Genomic DNA, 17,580 nt, shown 5'->3' with positions numbered 1-17,580 from the left:
AAGGACGGGCTAACTTTCTCAAAGACTTCCAACATTCTCGATGAACAGGAAGACTAATGTCGCGATTCGCTCCTCGAATGAGATCTGCGAAAACGTTTCTTGGATCCTTTCTTCAGTTTCTCTGGTGATCTGTCTACCGTCTCTGAGACTTTCATTTCAGCAGGACTCTATTTAGAAGGGGTTGTGCTAGGCGACTTCAATAATGAACGCCTGAGAGCTAGCTTATGTGTTCGCCTTCAATGCTCTCCTTCAATGCCTCTGGTGTTATCATTTGACATGAACTGCATGTGGTGACGAAGTGAACTGTAGCGAAGTACCCCAGACAAACCTTATGGGGTCCGTCAGAAACATTTTAGTGTTGCAGCCTTGATGATTTTTTGAAACCAGGAGGCTTAGTTGTCGACATTTTTGTCGTATAACTAAAGATTGATCAAATGTGTCTGAGGAAATTCCCCGAGGGATCGAAGATAGTTCCTGAGAAGCATGCTCAGCAGGTGGTAAAAAGGAACTTAGGGCAGTGGACATGGTGCAGGCTGTTTGTACCGACCCTGACATATATTAGCTTGCGAGGTTACTCAGAGTGTTTCCCATCCCTGGTTCCACAGATGTCAGTTGGAGCTGGCTACCCTGGTGGTGGGAACCAGTGTGTCCCTATCTCCTTATATACTTACGTGTATAAAGCTGCAAACTGAATAAAGGAACTTACCTACAAGACTTGCCTCATGAGTCCAGCATGGCCTCTGTGACAGGACATTACAATGAAGAAGGCTCAAAGGAGATGGTGAACACAAGGCATTTAGAAACAAGATGCAGTCACAAAGATCGTGAACCAAAGAAACACATAAGCCACCCTTACAAGTCTAGTGCTTACTCATGAATCAGAAGCAGCCAGTGTCATTCGCCTTCTAGGAGAAAATCACTAGAGACACTGAAAGTGATGAACGACCTGCAGAAATGCACATTGCATCAGGGGTACTCATGATAGCTGGTCCTCCTTGCTGTCAGAACATGCCCTTTTCAAAGAAATATATTTGCAGGATTTCCCCAGCAGAGGCCTACTATCTTGATTGTGCTGCTGTGTAACACAGTTTGCTCCCTTTTCAATTATTACTTTCCCTGGAGTCAGAAAATGTGACTGTGGCCAATGTTTGCATGGTCTCATTAATCTTTAACTTTTTCCAAGTTCAGCAGTATATGCTAAACATGAGACGGGCTTGCAAAAGAAGCAGACACACTCTCATCATGGTCAGTGTTTGGAAACCGTGAACTTTCTTTGAATGTTGACTGCAAGACTCTCAATGCAGAAATTTTATAAACATGTTTCCATGCACAGTTACATTTTTAGATTGGTCTTAGATCAACATGAGGTTGACTTTTTATACATTTGACTTTGATCATGCCATGATGAAGAGAACTTTATTTGGAAACAGTGGTATACTCTGAAAAATTCCCCTGCCTCTCTGGGGACTTTCATTAGGGAGCCAAAGAGCCAGGAGCCTCCCCCAATCTAGGGGATGATGGGCCAGTGGGCCGTATGGGAATATCCTGTGGTTGCTCCCACTTAACTGCCGTCTCAGGGCAGGATACACTCCTATTGGTACCAAAGACACTCCTGCTCTGAAAGATAATTGATGAAATGTGGTCCTGAACTACCAATTGCATCTGTACGCTCAGCTCTCCTTACTCAGGTGCAGGAATATATCTATATAATAAAATGCCTAGGTATGTTTCCGTACTCAGTTGAAGCAATTGCTCAGTGTTAGGTTGCCCTCTGCTGTCCAGATGGAACTGGAAGTAGGTGCTGTAATTATGCTACTATGGAATCTTATGCCATCACAGGGACTCTGCAATGGAACAAGGTTGACAATTATGCATCTACAATGACACATCATTGAGGCCTGTGTGATCGATCGAAATTAGATACATTTATTATACCGCAATTACCTCTCATTCCATCTGATATGTTTAGTCTTTTCAATGAACATTAATAAGTCACAGGTACCTTCGCCCCCTTCCTGGAAGCGATCAGTGGTAATTCCAATATTTAAGAAGGGGGACAGAAGTGACTATGAATTGACCTTTAAGATATGCTAAAATGGCATATGTTGCACCGGGAACAGCTTGTATTCTATAGAAATCTACAAAAGCAAGGAGCAGGACCTAAATAAGGAAAGAGAATGCAACTGCCAACCATCGCACAAGGCCGCCACTCTCATAGAGTTAAGTACATAAAGGCTAACAGAGTCCGCCCCAGATAATGGGTCAGTTAGGCACCCCCTACAAGGAAGTACTATCTAGCTCCAAGTCCCATATCAGAACTGGAAGCCATCCTCAGAGCTGGGGCCCATTAGCAAATCTATACCTGAAGAGGAACACCGGAGACTCTTTACCCCAGAGAGAGGCTGGGAGGAAGGAAGGGCCTGGGTATGGCAGACAGAGAGGTGACCTCACAAAGAGAGGGTCGGTCAACCAGTCCGAAGTCCCACAACATGGCCATTCCCAAGAGCAGTGCCAGAAAGCCAGTCCAAACGAACAAACCTGATATCCTTTCGACTAGAGAGGCTGGATGGCAGGACAAAAGCCCTATAACAGCCCACATGGTCAATCTGGCAGTGTGGGTGTTTGGTGTAGGAGCTGGAGAGCAGAGATATGAGTTGGGTTGGATGACAGAACAAGAGATTGAAAAAGACCCAGGAGACTGAAGGAGATATCCTGGAGGCTGGGTAATACTGGAAGATACGCAGGAGACCAGATCAAAGAGCCAAGGGAGCTGCCGAAAGATTGGGAGAGTGGTGGACAAAGAGGGTGAAGTTATTGTGGAATAATGTGATGCACATAAGGGTGGAAAATGTGGAAGAGATCTGGAGACACTTACGCTGGAAAGTAGAGGAAAGAGGGTGGTGCTCAAGTTGGTGAAGGGGGAGATTGGAAGTAACCAGTAGAAGAGTGACATCCAAAGGGCTGAAGGTGAGGGCGAAAGCAGTAAGGAAGTTGATGCTCAGGACGAGAGAAGAAGGGACCCAAAGGGGTGAAAAAGATTAAAGAGGCATAGAGTTAAGGCTGAGAATAGAAAGAGAAAGTGGTGCTAAAAGAAGTGAAGAAAGTTTCCAAACAGGCGAAGAAGGTGAAAGAGAGAAGTGAGATTTGGAGAACATTGACGTTTTGCCCCAAGGGGTGAAGGTGAGCAGAAGAGGCAAGATCAGAACAGTATTGAGAATGGTACCCAAAGTGGTGAAGAAGTTGGGAGAGAATGAAGAGACTTTGAAATTGAAGACTGGGAGAGGAATGTTGACAAAGGTTTGAAGACAAGATTGGGGAGCGGAAAGAAGATTATACAGGTCAGAGATGGTTGAAAAAGGAGAGGAAACTGGAAGAGAGACAAGTGTTTGTAGAAAGATTAGTTGGCCAGATTTTGACACCCTGAACAGAGAAATACAAGCATATTAAGCTCAGCTGGTAGACAAAGAAAGGGGACAGATAAGGAGGCAGGAGCCTCAAAGAAAAGAGGGCATCAGGAATAACCTGCTAAGCCTAGTGGCTCAAATCTTAAGAGAGAGGCACTCTATGTTGAAAGGTTGGCACCCCTCTGATCCTACCAAACTCCACTGGTCCACATCCAGGACTGTGGGATGTGCCATGCTCACTAGCCATGCTCATTGTTCCTTTGATATGGGAGACTAGTGATTCCACTAAGAGAAACAGTCTTGATAAGCAAACAATGGGGATCCTGGAGAAAGGCGACCAACAGAAGGCCAGTAAGACCATAGTTACAGATGAGGAGGAAAGAAAGGGAGACTACCCTGTGAAACAAGTAGTCACTGGGAATTTCCAAATAATCTAGGAGAAGGCAAGTCCTAACCCAGAGACTTTATAATAAGACCTTCTCTTGTTACAAAAGCTATTCCTGGGAAGAGAATCCCAAGAAATTCCTTAAGTTCCAGAGAAGCCAATTTTGAACTTTTAGTTTCCTCAAACAGTTTGTTAGCCAAAATCAATGAACCAATCTTGACACTTCAGTTGTGCTTTAGTACTACTCAATTTATTATTTTGAACCTACACTGTAAAAGATAAAATAATGATAAAACTTTAACTTAAATTTTCTGTGTCTGTCTGCTCATTTGATCCCAGCCACAGACACATACTACGGGGCAATTATTTTTAAAGTGGAGAATATGGCGTTCCCTAATAATAAGCGTTTAACCAATATAAATACACGTTCATTCTTCCTTTGCTTCCTGCCCAGAATTGCCATTTTAATGTTGAATCTACCATTTCAAATTAAAGTTTGTTTTATCACTTTCACCCTTACGCATTATTTTAAATTAGAAGTGAGAGCTTGGTAACAGGTACTGCAGTACATGAGGATGCACATGGCAGCAACCAAGGAGTGTTTCATAGGCCATGCCATTTGGAAGTTGAACTAGGTGGCATCTTAAAGTGTGTACAAGTCCAGTACAGTTCTGAATGCATTAACTCAATCCTTTATGTGATATCCGATATTCACTTTGAACGCTTCCTTCTTTTCTTCTGCTGCCCTCAACTTTTACTATTTGTGAGTGTACAGCAGGCAAATATGGCATTGTCCAGTGATGGCCTTGCAGGGTCAAATAACTGCTTTTAAGTTAATTCTCTTCTAATGTTATGCTGCAGAGATCTGGATCCAATTAAAAAGGCTATTGGAAATAGCAGCGTTGCAAAGGGAAATTGGTTAGCAGCTTTTAGTAAACCACAACACAGTAAACACCTCTGAAATGTGGCCTATCAGCGGATGTGACAAACATGAAAAGTGCTTATGCCCCCCCCCCCCAACCCGTTTAATAGAAAAAAAAATATCAGACAGCAATTGAACCATCGCCTGCTCCCCATTGGCTGGAACACTAATCACTAAACCCAACCATAGTTGGTATCTCTGAATATCTTCAAAGCCAAAATAATTTTGCTCTTCATCTGCTCTGTGATCAAGTTGAGCGTTGCGCTCATGAGGCATTATATAGCTTTCTTTCCCTCAATCACCAGTCCTTGTTTATTCTGCACTTCAGCTAGGAACCTTTGGATGCCACAGTGAGAAAACGAGGGAGAGCAAAGGAAGCAAAGAGAGGTATGTGTGTGCCATGTGGATAACTCGAGAATAACGTGCTTGCCTTGTGAAGAGGGCGGTGCCATGTTTCATTATAATTATTATTAGGGTATTTATTGAGCACGGAACTAGTTTTGGGAAGCAAAAGAGCGCTTTACAATCATAGGGGGAAGAACATAGTGAGGGAAGCAGAGAAACAAAGGAGCAGGGATCTAAGAGAGGAGCACAGGCTGTTGCAATGAGTGGAAGAAACAGAGGGGAGCAGATCACTCAGTTTGAGGTCGGGTGGGAAGTGGAGGGTGTGTGGACCTAGGTGTTAGGGAGGAGCCGTTCATCGAAGAGGCACTCCTCTTCGATGAACGGCTCCTCTTGAGCTCCTTCTGGAAGTGCAGTAGTGAGGGTTTCAGTCTGATGTTAACGGGGAGGTGGTTCTAGAGTCTTGGGGCGTAGACCGAGAAGGCCTGTCTTCTGGTTCTTTCCTTCCTGCACCACAGATGTTCAAGTCTGCACATGTACTTACTTCTGAGGTAGTGTTATACATGGGAATATGGGAGTATTCACCCGATCGAGGTCTGTCCGACACAGTCAACTAAGGTTCAGGCAAAAACCCTGCTTGGATAACTACTCTATAGGAAGGAAACGGCAAGCCAAACCACTGTGTATCCTTATGTGATCCGCAAAGCCCATATACCAGGGGTGTTGCTAGGTCTGTAAAAGGTCCGGGCTATGCTAATGTGGGGACTCTTGGGACCCGGGACTAGCTAGCCTTTTGGTTGTAGCCCCTAAGCTTTTATCCGGGGTTACAACCAAAAGAACTAGGGCTATAGCCGCTTCCTAGCAACGCCTCTGCCATATACATAGGAATACTTTGGCCAAGTTGGCTCTGACAACTTTCAGCCTAAAATCCAAAAATAAAAAAGGACTGACGGTGGGTGTCAGATACAGGCACTTACAGTGTGCGGTTGATTGTAATTTGATGAGCGTGAATGCACTTAGAGGTATAGGCATGTGAAATGCACAATTTGGAAATGTAGAATGCATCAACAGTTAAAGATTTAAACACCTTTTTGTAATCATTATGTTTGCTGGCAATATCTCCTCAAGTATAGCGAGTTCATTGATTGTTGAGGCAAGTTCTTCTGCTGGACAATTCTAATGTACATGTGAAAGCTGTAAATGGAGCTATTTTACATTGCTAGGACTGATTTTACATTGCTTCAATATGCCTTACATAGCTGCAGTGTATGCATTTGCAAATATAGGTTTTTCCGTCTTGCACAAAGTTACACAAATCCAATGTATTATTGCTATTGCTATGATGAGAACAACATTTAGGCAGTGAAACATGAAGAGGAAGATACATGGTTAGAAAGGATGCAGTAGTGTCCCCTCAGAAAAGATTTAAATGAGCCAACGTGACCCCAGCCTTGTTATTCTATTTTTCTCATGCCCGTTAATGTACTAAAAGAAAGTTGCTAACTTTTGCGACATATGCAAACTATGATTCCAGGTACTGACCAAGGATCACTGAGAGGAGGCCCAATTTGGAGGAGCTTCAAATGACCTGGCCCGATAAAGACTAGAGAATAATGCATCTCAGTAAAAGCTTGGACATCACCTGGTGTAGATAACAAGAGCAGCAGACTAAAGCAGTTTTTAGTTGAATTCAAAGGAAAGTTGCACCATGCTGCATCTCCTCCTCTGGGATGTTGTAGAATGTAGCAACCCGATTGAGCAGTGTGAACATTAGGAAGATTTACTTGAGAAGGAGGGAGAATCCCTCCATTCAGGAAATGCCGTTCCAAGCACACATTTGCTAAGCTTAGGTATTTACTAATAAAGATGTATGGCTTGAATGGAAGTAACCTTAGGCTGAGGGGAAAGGGTCAAATAAACCCTTCACTCTTTACTGCAGAGCGCCCGGTCTCTGGTGCCCTGTCTGGCTAATATGGGATAGAGAGGAGTAAGATATCACAGAGTAGGAGTTATTTTCTTGAAAGTGCTCTGAACATATGTGGAACCACAAAGGCAGCCCCACTGGTTGACTAGCACCCTTGGGAGACGCCCCAAGGGACTGGCCGCAAGGCAGCCACATTGTTACCTGGAAGCCCCCACTGACAGAGAAGCCTTACCCAACAGCTCACCCAATTTGCAGATCTTTTCCATAATCTAGACTTGCACTTGTCGACTTTCTTGTTCCCGAGGCTCCGTCCATGATGGCTCTCCACGGGTAGTGGTGAGGTGCATTTTTCGTTTGTCCTGGGCACACGTCGAGAAGGCCCAAGCTCCCAGAACTCCCTGAATCCATTTCCCACTGCCCCAGCGCTACTTCCACCTTCACTGTGCCCCCCTCTTTTTGGCAATCTCTTTTCTTCCTGTATCAGATTAGAAAGAAGTTGTATTTTATTTTTGAAACGCAGAGCTTTTTCTGATTGTGGCTCATGGAACTCCTTGTGAATTCATTTGTTTTGAATGTTGTGAAGTGCAAAATGTCCCCATTTGTGTCTCACGGTGCTCTGGCAATTATAATAAAATGCAAAAACAAAACAGCAAATGGTTCAAGACCTAATGCAATAAATCACCTAACAAAAAAGCCCCAAGTCTTCTCAACAAAAAGAAAATGTAAGTATCCACTTTATTGCTAAAATTGACCAGCTAAAACAAAACAGATTCCACCTTGAGCAGGAAGGTTGCGATTCCTCTATGAAATTGTATTAGTGGTTGTGCCAATCTCAGATTTTCCACGATCCTAGGTGCCTGGCAGAAAATGCTTAACATTGTGGAATTCTTTCCCCTACGTCCCCCCCGAATTCTGAGTTCTCCAAGTCCCGACTGATCTCCGTGACCCACTTTAAAGACGGAGCCCCGAAATCACTGCGTGGACAAGATGTCGAGGCTCAATAAATCAGCTAAAACCCCGGACATCTCCGCCATGCTACTAGCAACGGACAAGACAAAGAAGCAGAACCCTCCCCCTAATCTCACCCCATAGAGGACCCCGGAGGAACAAAGCAAGCTGGCCACCAAAGATGATATCGTGGCCTTCATGAGTGATATTAAAGCTGAGTTTCGGTCCTGCATGACCGAGCTCACTACACGTCTAGAACAAACGGACCAGCGACTCACTGAAGCCGAACAGAGAATAGGAGAGGTTGAGGACCTGACCCAGAGCCACGATGCAACGATAATAGAAATGAAACGTGAGATCCAAGCGCTCCAGACTAAGAGCGAAGTCCTCGAATTTAAGCAGGACCTGGAAAATAGGGCGCGACGGAATAACTTGCGCATTCGGGGGGTCCCGTTGTCGGTTCAAGACAGAGAGCTACCGGAATACATTAGCAACTTCTTCCAGGCCCTCCTCCGCTGATGGACAAAGCTAACCTCATCCTGGACCGGACCCACAGATTGCGCCCGAGACGGGGAGTGGATTCAGACGGCCCCCCAGATGTGATCACTAGGGTCCACTTCTATGCTACCAAAGAAGCCATCTCGGCGATAAGCCGCACCAAAGACGAACTCTCATTCATGGGGACCCCGCTACAGATATTCCAGGATCTCTCCCCGATGACTTTACAGAAAAGAAGAGCCCTCAAACCCCTGACCCTGTTCCTTCAGAACCAGCAGATCCGCTACCGATGGCTCTTCCCCTCCACTTTGCAATTCTCATACCAGGGAACCCTGCGTAAAATCAGCCATCTTGAAGACGCAAAATCTATTTTGCACTCGAACTCCCCAGAAGCCTCACTCACCTCCAGTTCGCATCTCCTGCCTGAGGAACCAGACCAATCACCCCAGAGACAGCAGCAAAAATCCTGGTCCAAAGCACAGGGACGCCGGAAGATGAGGTGATCTAGTCGACTGAAGACTGAATACCCTCAGCCCCCCCACGAGGAACAGAATCCCATTCCAGAGGACATCCAGGAGGCTCCCCCGCCACATCAGAAACTAAGGTTTCTATCGTTAAATGTTAGAGGACTCAACGCCCCACAGAAATGAAAAGCAATTCTAAAACGCATTCAGAACGACAAGGCCTCAATTGTCTTCTTACAGGAGACACACCTGATCCCGGCGGATTTCACGAGGCTCCGAGATCGGCATTTCCCACTACAGTTTTTGGCATCGAACGGAACAAAGAGAGGTGGCACGGCAATCTTATTCGCCAAAGGTCTGAAGCCGCAAATCCTGGACTCTAAGCTGGGTCCCGATGGCCGCTTTGTAGCGGTAAAGTGCCGAATTTTCGGCCAACTGTACACATTGATCTCCGTATATTCCCCGAACGAAGAGCAGGAGGCATTCTACTCGACCCTGGAAAGCACCCTTCTACCGTTTGCAGAGGGCCAGACCATCTTCGGAGGAGATTTCAACGGGGTCCCTAACCCCTTAGTAGACAGATCACAACCCCCAGCCCGCGGGGATTTTGCTTGGCGAATGCTTTACTTAAACTGTTCCGTACCTTCGACGTGGTAGATACCTGGAGGATCCTCCACCCAGAGGAGCGAGACTACTCGTGCTATTCCTATGTACATAGAACTTACTCACGCATCGACCTTCTGTTGGCATCCCCGCAGATCCTGGCATACACAGATGATGTCCTCATAGGTCCCAGAATCCACTCAGACCACGCGCCCATAATATGAACGATAAGAGCGCATAACCCAGACCCGTCCCCAAGACACAGATGGTCGCTTTATGACCCGATCCTAAATGATATGGCCACCAGGGACATAGTAGCTAAAACAATAAAGAAGTTCTTTGAAGAAAATTAAAATGAAGATACTTCCCCAGCGAATACATGGGACGCAATGATGGCCGTGGTAAGAGGAGTACTGATCTCCCGAGGGGCGGCCTACCACAAACAAAAACAACAGTCACGCCGCGTCCTAGAAGACAAGGTCCAGGAGGCCGAGACGACGTGTAAGGCCAGAAACTGGTCCCCAAGAACCTACCGAGCCTTGCAGATGGCCCGAAAGAAATTACAGGCTCATTATGCGGAGGACACAGCCCAGCGCCTAACCAAAACAAAGCAAAGTTACTATGCTAGAGGAAACAAGGCAAATAAATTCCTGGTGGAGAAACTGGCAAGAATCAAGATGAGAAATACTATTATAGGCCTCCGAGATCCCCTGGGTGCAGTCCAGTTCGCAGATCGGGATAAGCTGAGGATTGCAGAGGCCCAAGTAATCGAGACTATGACAGCGACTCAAAACCCGGCAGAGAGCAGCAGTCCTACCTGCGGGAAGCCTCCTTACCCAAACTTTCAGAGGCAGGCAGAGAAGAGTTGGAGGCCCCGATCACCGGCGAAGAGATCAACAAGGCTGTTAAAAGCTTGAAAACTAGAGCCCCAGACCCAGATGGCTTCTTGTCTCGATTTTTTAAACTCTTTCGGCCCCAGCTGCTAGCGCCAATGACAACACTCTTCAACTCCTTCGCCACCTCTGGATCAACAACCCCATTGATGAAAGAGTCGATCACAGTACTAGCGCTGAAGCCAGGAAAATACCCTAGAGATATCGCAGCATATCGTCCCATCTCCTTATTAAACCTGGATGCAAATATCTATTCAAAGGTCTTGGCAAACCGATTAGCGAAGCTCCTCCCGGACATCATAGACCCGGACCATACGGGTTTTATTCTGAACAGAGCCACCACGGATAATCTTAGCGAACTACCAAACCCCGACTACCCTTCTCCGAGTCAACGGCTTACTAACCAGCCCGATCACCTTAACATGCGGCACTAGACAGGGCTGTCCCCTCTCTCCCCTATTGTTTGCTATGGTGATGGAACCCCTGGCCCAACAGATTCGCCTCAACACCAGAATCAAAGGTCTCCAAGTGGGCTCCACCCAGCATAAGATCGCTCTCTACGCTGACGTCGTGATGCTAACCATCACAGACACCTCCCAGTCCTTAAGAACCGCCCTAGCGGAAATCCACAGATTCGGGAAGGTGTCCGGATTTGCCATCAATTTCATGAAATCAACAGCGTTAGGGATAGGATTGGATCAAAGAGACAAGGAATCTTTCAGCACCCAGTGCGCGATCCCACTAAGTGAAACATCCATCCCCTATCTCGGGGTGCGGATTGCCGCTAACCCTGGAGACACTTATCGGATTAACTTTCCGCCCCTGATTAAAACACTGGAAAAAGACCTGTACGCCTGGCTCACTCAGGAAATATCACTAATAGGTTGCATCACGGCCTGTAAGATGAATCTATTGCCTCGATTTCTATACGCTTGCTCGGCCCTTCCCATCATAGTCCCCCGCCCCCAGCTACAGCGACTCCAAAGGAAGATCTTTGAATTCATATGGAGGGGAAAGAAAGCTTGCATTCCGCGGAGGACCATGCTATGTGCCTCGAACCAGGGAGGCTTGGGGGTCCCGGACCTCCAAAAATACCAAATGGCGGCGCAGATAGCTCACACCCGGGCTTGGACCATAGCGCCAGGCCGCCCCAAATGGACGGACATAGAACAATCCCGATTACCTCTCCCCCTGCGCTTTCTCTTGCACCTGCCGACTACACTCAGGCGGTCGTGGCCAGCCATTTTATCCTCGACCAAGCAGACGCTAAAGGCATGGGATTGGGCCCGCAACTCCAGAGGCATCCCGAGAGACCAAGGCCCCTCAGCTCCAGTCTTCCACAATCCGGCATTCTCTCCTGGATCTTCCCCCTCGAACTTTAGAAACTGGATCGCCGGAGGCCTCAGCTCCTTAGGCCAACTATTTGAAGGATCCCAGCCGCTGACATTCGTCCAATGCAAAAGAGCGTTTAATCTCTCGGAGTCAGACAGGTTCTCATATTGCCAAATCAGGCACTGGTGCTCACATCCCCGAACACGGGAGGCTGCCACCCGAGACCTGGACGCCTTGGAACGAACGGTGGCCGACCCTCCAGCCCGAGGGCGCATCTCAACGCTACACCGACTATTCCAGGTGTACCTACTGTCGGCCAGAGCAACATACATTTCGCAGTGGGAGAAAGACCTAGGGCATCCGATCCAAGATCAGGCCTGGACTGATATCTGGTCCCGCACGCATTCATCTTCGTTCTGCATCACCAACCAAGAATGCGCACATAAACTCCTCCTGAGATGGTATTTCCCACCGCTTCAACTACACCACCTCAATCAGTCACTGGACCCACAATGCTGGCGTTGCTGCGGCTCGCCAGGCTCGTACCTACACATGTGGTGGTCGTGCCCGATAGTGTCAGTCTTTTGGGCCCAATGTATAGCTATCATCGCAGACATTACCCAGATTTCCCTGCCGCTGGAACCGGAACCTCTCCTGCTGGGGACCCCGATTCCAGGCATTTACCCAAAAGCGGGCTCGCTCGCGGCCCTCATCACTCAATTGCTCTTGGCCGCTAAAATAACAGTAGCCCGGACATGGAAGTCCCCGGAAGGCCCCTTAACAGTGCTGTGGTGGCTGAAAATCTGGGACATTTTCATCGCTGAGAAAATCATGGCAGCGAATAGAGGCCGCCTCCACCGTTTCACAAACATTTGGTCACCGGTGATAGACTATGATCTGCGCTTCCCGGCGCTGACATACAAGCCGCGCCTAGTGATGAGTGCCCTGCAGGCAGCAGAGGGAGAACAGACTCAATCGAGAGAGGAGCAGGCTCCGGAGGATAGCCAGAATCAGGACCTGGTGACGTAAACTCAAAAATTGAGGGGGAGGACGAAGTGGTGTGGGGGATGACAGAGGCTGAGGAGTCAGGGACCAGACTTTACGGGCAAAGAGAGAGTCCTCAGAAGTCTCCCGGAACTAAAGGCTGGGAGTGGGTATAGGGGGATATACAACTATGTGTTAATGTGGTTATGAACTGTTGAACTGATATGCTAATTTGTTTTCCTGTGCGCTAACCAAAAATAAACAAGTTAAAAAAATAAAAAAAAATGCTTGATGCAATGCCAATTTCCTGGATCAAGACATTCATAACAAATATGCTTTGATGCTTCAGACGAGAAAAATGTGATCATTAATGGGGTCTAACTGATTAGTATCCCAATACAATAGTCTGCGCTGCTCAATTTGGCTTATGTTCAACTCCTTTAGATCATATTAGGGCATGAGAGTAGGGTAATGAAGCAATAACTGAGAAACAGAACACTGAATATTGTTCAAATATCAAGAAATCTCCAACTATGTTTGTTTTCCTAAACTTCAATGAAAATTATAAAAAAATTAAAGTGCATACCTGAAGTTGTAAATCGGCAGCAGCACAAACCTTTTTGGATTCACACAGACGAGAGACCATCGTTTTTGGAAGTGCCTTTTCAAATGAAAAATAGAGAAAACAATAGAACGTCAAAAACAGATAATCTTTATAGTTCACAATCATCAAATCATATTTAATAAGTGCACGTATACATGTTTAACATGCAAGAAAGCCACTGGCATAGAGCATAAGAAATTATTGGGATATAGCCACAAACACGCTAACTTTATATCAAGGGCTCTGGCTCTCAGTCTCTTGCCCAAAGTCTGGCTCTCTCGCATTGACTAGTTCTCTCCAAGGGTCTGACTCTTCCCCTCAATCAGTCTCTCCCAGAGTTCCCTCGCTCTGAAAGGTATAGGACACCCTTCTCACCATTTAGGGGTTATGGTTTCCTAGCCTTTGAGGTCTCTCAAGGTGTCCAATTCCTCTGTGTTGTGAACTTTTCTGCTTTTCCCATTGCCTCCCCAGCTCACAACTGCACTCCTGCTTTCCTACTCCTTGACTGAGGAAACGGTCTATTGTATACTGGCTGGGTTTCTATATCCAACATCCAGGACATCCTTGCCCCTGTCATGAGGATCCGATTGAAGCCTGCCTCCAAGCGTAACACTTGGTATGACTCAGACCTAGCTTCTCTGAAACGCAAGTGCAGAGCGGCTGAGCGGAAGTGGCAGGCTTCAGACGTATCCTCTGACAAACTGGCCTGTCACCTACTCCAAAGGCAATACAGATTCTCCATTTGCTGTAAGAAGAGGGCTCACATCCAAGCCTGCACCTCCAAGGCCACTAACAACTCTAGCAAACTGTTCAAAATCTGCAAGGAACTTGCCAATCCTTCTGCAGTCTCTACATCTCCCCTCTGACCTCCCACTTCCTTTCCAAAACACAGGACATTCTGTCCTCACGCTCCTCTACCCTCCTCCCTCTCCAGTGTTAGGGAGTTTCATTATTGTTATGCTTCATAGCTTCTCCTAGTGAGACCCCCAGCACTTTTTGCTGGACTTCTGGACCCTTTTCTTTAATCCTGAATGAGTGGAGCCTTTTTTCCACTCATTGATCCTTATGGGCTCTGTCTTTGGAAACTCTGTTCTCTGCATTTTATCTGTCCTATGAAGTCTATTTTTCTCCATACCCCTTTAAGGCATCTGTATTTTACTATTGCAGCACACAGTTCCTAATGGGCAGTGTTGCTGGGGACCCTTTGGGTCCTCTTTAGAGGTTATATTATTTATCCTATAGAAACTACAGTTCCTAAGGATAGAAAGACACAGTGTCTCTTGTAAAACTTTATATTCTGAGAGATTGGCACACACCACCATATCTGGAGTGCCAAAGAGATACCAAGTATCCCCCTTCTCCCTGCTTCTGTGACTTTTTAGTCACATAGACAACCTTCTAGTTATGGCTGGTGGCAGTGGACATGTTCTACCAACTATTGTGTGATTTGTCTACCACAGGCTATGTCAAGGACCGATTGTGCACAATAGGGGCACCCAAGTACTAACTTGGGGGCTTCCTTCTTTTTTCACCATTTCTAGCATGGTTGTTCTTTGCTAGCCCTTCTACCACTCTGAGGAGGTGGAGGTATGTGTGTGTGTGTGTGTGTGTGTGTGTGTGTGTGTGTTTTGCCTTTGGCGGGAACCCTTGGGTGTCTGCAGATTGTCTGGGCAGGCAATAAGTGGGGGAGGTGTTTTCCAGTGCCTCGATAAAACCAGTTCCCACTGGGGTTCTGGCTCTCATTATTGGACAGCCATACGTCCCTTTCAGTAAATTGCTGAGGGAAATTACAGAGAAGTGAGTGCTGGAACTGTATAAAAGGTGAGGCTCCTGGAGTGAAAAGCAAGTCGACCACTGGAAACTGAAACCAATGAAGATCAAAGAAGATGACCAGACGCCTGCAGTCCCTTTGCAACGCTATGAAGAGACCACTGCTGTCCTGACCCTGTTTTCTATGCAACATAGGAACTCCAAAGAGGACGTCTCCTTCCCTTTGACTGTTGGGAACAACCAGTCCCAATACGAACTTTAATTTAAGTCAGCTCCCGAGGGCTTTGAGAGTTTCCAGAGCTGCGGAACCTCAATACCCAGAGACCTGCTGCCCATTTTGACTGCAATGTAGTGGAAAGGCTGAATCCGTCCATGTCTTTGCTAAAACCTCAAGGAACCTCTAGAGACACAATACAACTCATCAAAGTCCCCTTAATAGAGTGAAGGACTTCAGGAACCAAAGAAGATTGACCAGGTAAATTGCGTCCTTTGTTGGTGCTGTAGAAAAGGCGGCAAAACCGCAGAGTGAACAGAGAAGTTGATGAGAGCCGTGCCAGAGGTCCTCCCGCGAGACTGCTGTTGAGAGATCCCCTCCATTGTCCTGCCTTTCGTCAACAGACCAAGGAATCCGGAGGTCGGGTCCAGAGTTGCAACATCGCGTAGCATCCAGCCACAAACCCTTTCTTCTAACCAAAGGTACTGTGGGGAAAAGGAATTGCTTACCTTATTCCGGAAAGTCACTCCAGAGCATTGGAGTGCACGTAGAGGTGTCCAGGGCAACCCACTCTTCTCTCTGACACAAGCTGCTGCTTGTGTCCCCTTAGGGAGTCCTTTTACAGGTTCTCCAACGTTGGTAAAGACTTCTTGAATTTTTCATCCCAGAGACTAGAAAGTATCTACAGGAACTTTTGACTTCTGGTGCTATTCAAGACTTTAAGCCTCTCTGAACTGCCTTTTAGCCAGGGTTGTGTTTTGGACTTTAAAAGACTTGCTGTGCGAAGAAGCTGCCTCTAGAACCTTAAGCTTTGCTAGTTTAACTCTAACCAGTTAGTATCCTTCCTAAAAATCACTATGTTATATGTCTTGTCTAACTTAATTCAATTACTGTATTACTTTGTGGGTGCGTGTTATTACCGATAATACGGCAGACCTGTCAAACTCCTTTAACAATTGTAAGCATTCAGCAATTACCAACTAAGAAGTGGCCTTTTGAAAGTAACTAAAAGTTTATCTTGTGTTGGTTTATTGTGTTAAGTATTTAACAGTGACACTTGTGTAAATATAATAAATCTATATTTTAATATAAATGTATGTGTAAGTGTTTCTTTGATGTCATTACTAACTAGGTTCAGTGTACTTACCTACAGCTCACATCTTACTCTTAAGATAAGCCAGACTGCTCTGCCACTCTACCAAGGTTCCCGAGTAGCATAGATTGATACTAAGAGTTGGGGATCTACAAACCACTGGGATAGCTTAAAGTCTTACCTCCAAGTGGGACTTTAGGAAAACTCCCCTAACACCCAGCTATCATGCCTCCCCTTCCCCCTCCCCCACCTCTCTCCGCCTTCTCTTCCATAGTACCGGATGATGTCTCTAGACTAGTCCTCTCTATGAAAGTCTCCCCAAACAGGCCCTCCCCATCTCCTCTAGAACTATCAAGGACAACATTGCCTCCCTTGCGCCTTCCCTGGCAGATTTCTGTAACCACTCATTTGCCGGTGTCTCCTTCCCTCAACCCCTCAAGCACTCCCTTGTGCATCCCCTGATTAAAAAGCCATCTTCTGACCTTTCCTGCCCTGCTAACTAACACCCTATCTCCATTACCCCCTTCCTGGACAAACTCCTCGAGAAGCTTGCCATCTCCCAAGTGACTTTAAATTCCGATTCTATCGGCTGTCTCCACGACAATCCGCCTGGATCTTTCTTGCGCCTTTGACACAATCAATCATGCCACCCTGAGAAATCGGCTCCATGACACCCTTGACATCACAGGTTTGGCTCTGGACTGGTTAACCTCCTTCCTCTCCAACAGACCTTCCCAGGTTCAACTGGGCCCTTTTCTCTCCCCTATCAAACTCTCCACCTGCTGCATCTCTCAAGGCTCTATCCTCTTGCTGTGGCTTTTCAATATCTACCTTGATCCCTTTGCCCATCTGATCTCTTCTTTCTCTCCTCACTTCCAGTGTTATGCAGATGACACACAGCTCTCCTTCAAGCCTCCCTCTCCTTTCTCCTCTCTCATCCTTAACTGTCTGACTGCCATTCAGTCATGGTGCACTGCCAATGATCTGTGCCTTAATTCCAGTAAGCACTGATCCTTTCCATTGAGACCCAAATTTGGGGCAAGCCTAAGGCTGCATTAGGGGAGGCTAAAATTAAAGTATTTGATAGAAAGATGCAAGTGGCCAAACGCAAAATGTGTAGAAAAATTAGAACTATAAAAAGATCCATTCTTCCCAAACCAGTGATTGAGATGAACATACGAAAAATCAAAAACTGTTATC

General features: G+C 46.4%; 1 protein-coding gene across 2 annotated transcripts in view; it reads right to left on the bottom strand.

Annotated features, from left to right (window-relative positions):
- The window catches only part of MIPEP (mitochondrial intermediate peptidase), a 1,848,751-nt gene that overhangs the window by 575,355 nt on the left and 1,255,816 nt on the right, over nucleotides 1-17,580 (bottom strand). For both annotated transcript variants that reach the window (XM_069639422.1, XM_069639423.1), the window contains exon 15: nucleotides 13,286-13,360. In XM_069639422.1, coding sequence (XP_069495523.1) covers nucleotides 13,286-13,360 — 75 coding nt within the window. The remainder of the gene's footprint in view (nucleotides 1-13,285; nucleotides 13,361-17,580) is intronic.

Source organism: Ambystoma mexicanum, chromosome 7q, assembly GCF_040938575.1.
Source record: "Ambystoma mexicanum isolate Mex_15411 chromosome 7q, UKY_AmexF1_1, whole genome shotgun sequence".
Classification (NCBI taxonomy): domain Eukaryota; kingdom Metazoa; phylum Chordata; class Amphibia; order Caudata; family Ambystomatidae; genus Ambystoma; species Ambystoma mexicanum.
The sequence above is the reverse complement of the archived record's forward strand: the minus strand, read 5'-3'. Positions and strand labels throughout refer to the sequence as shown.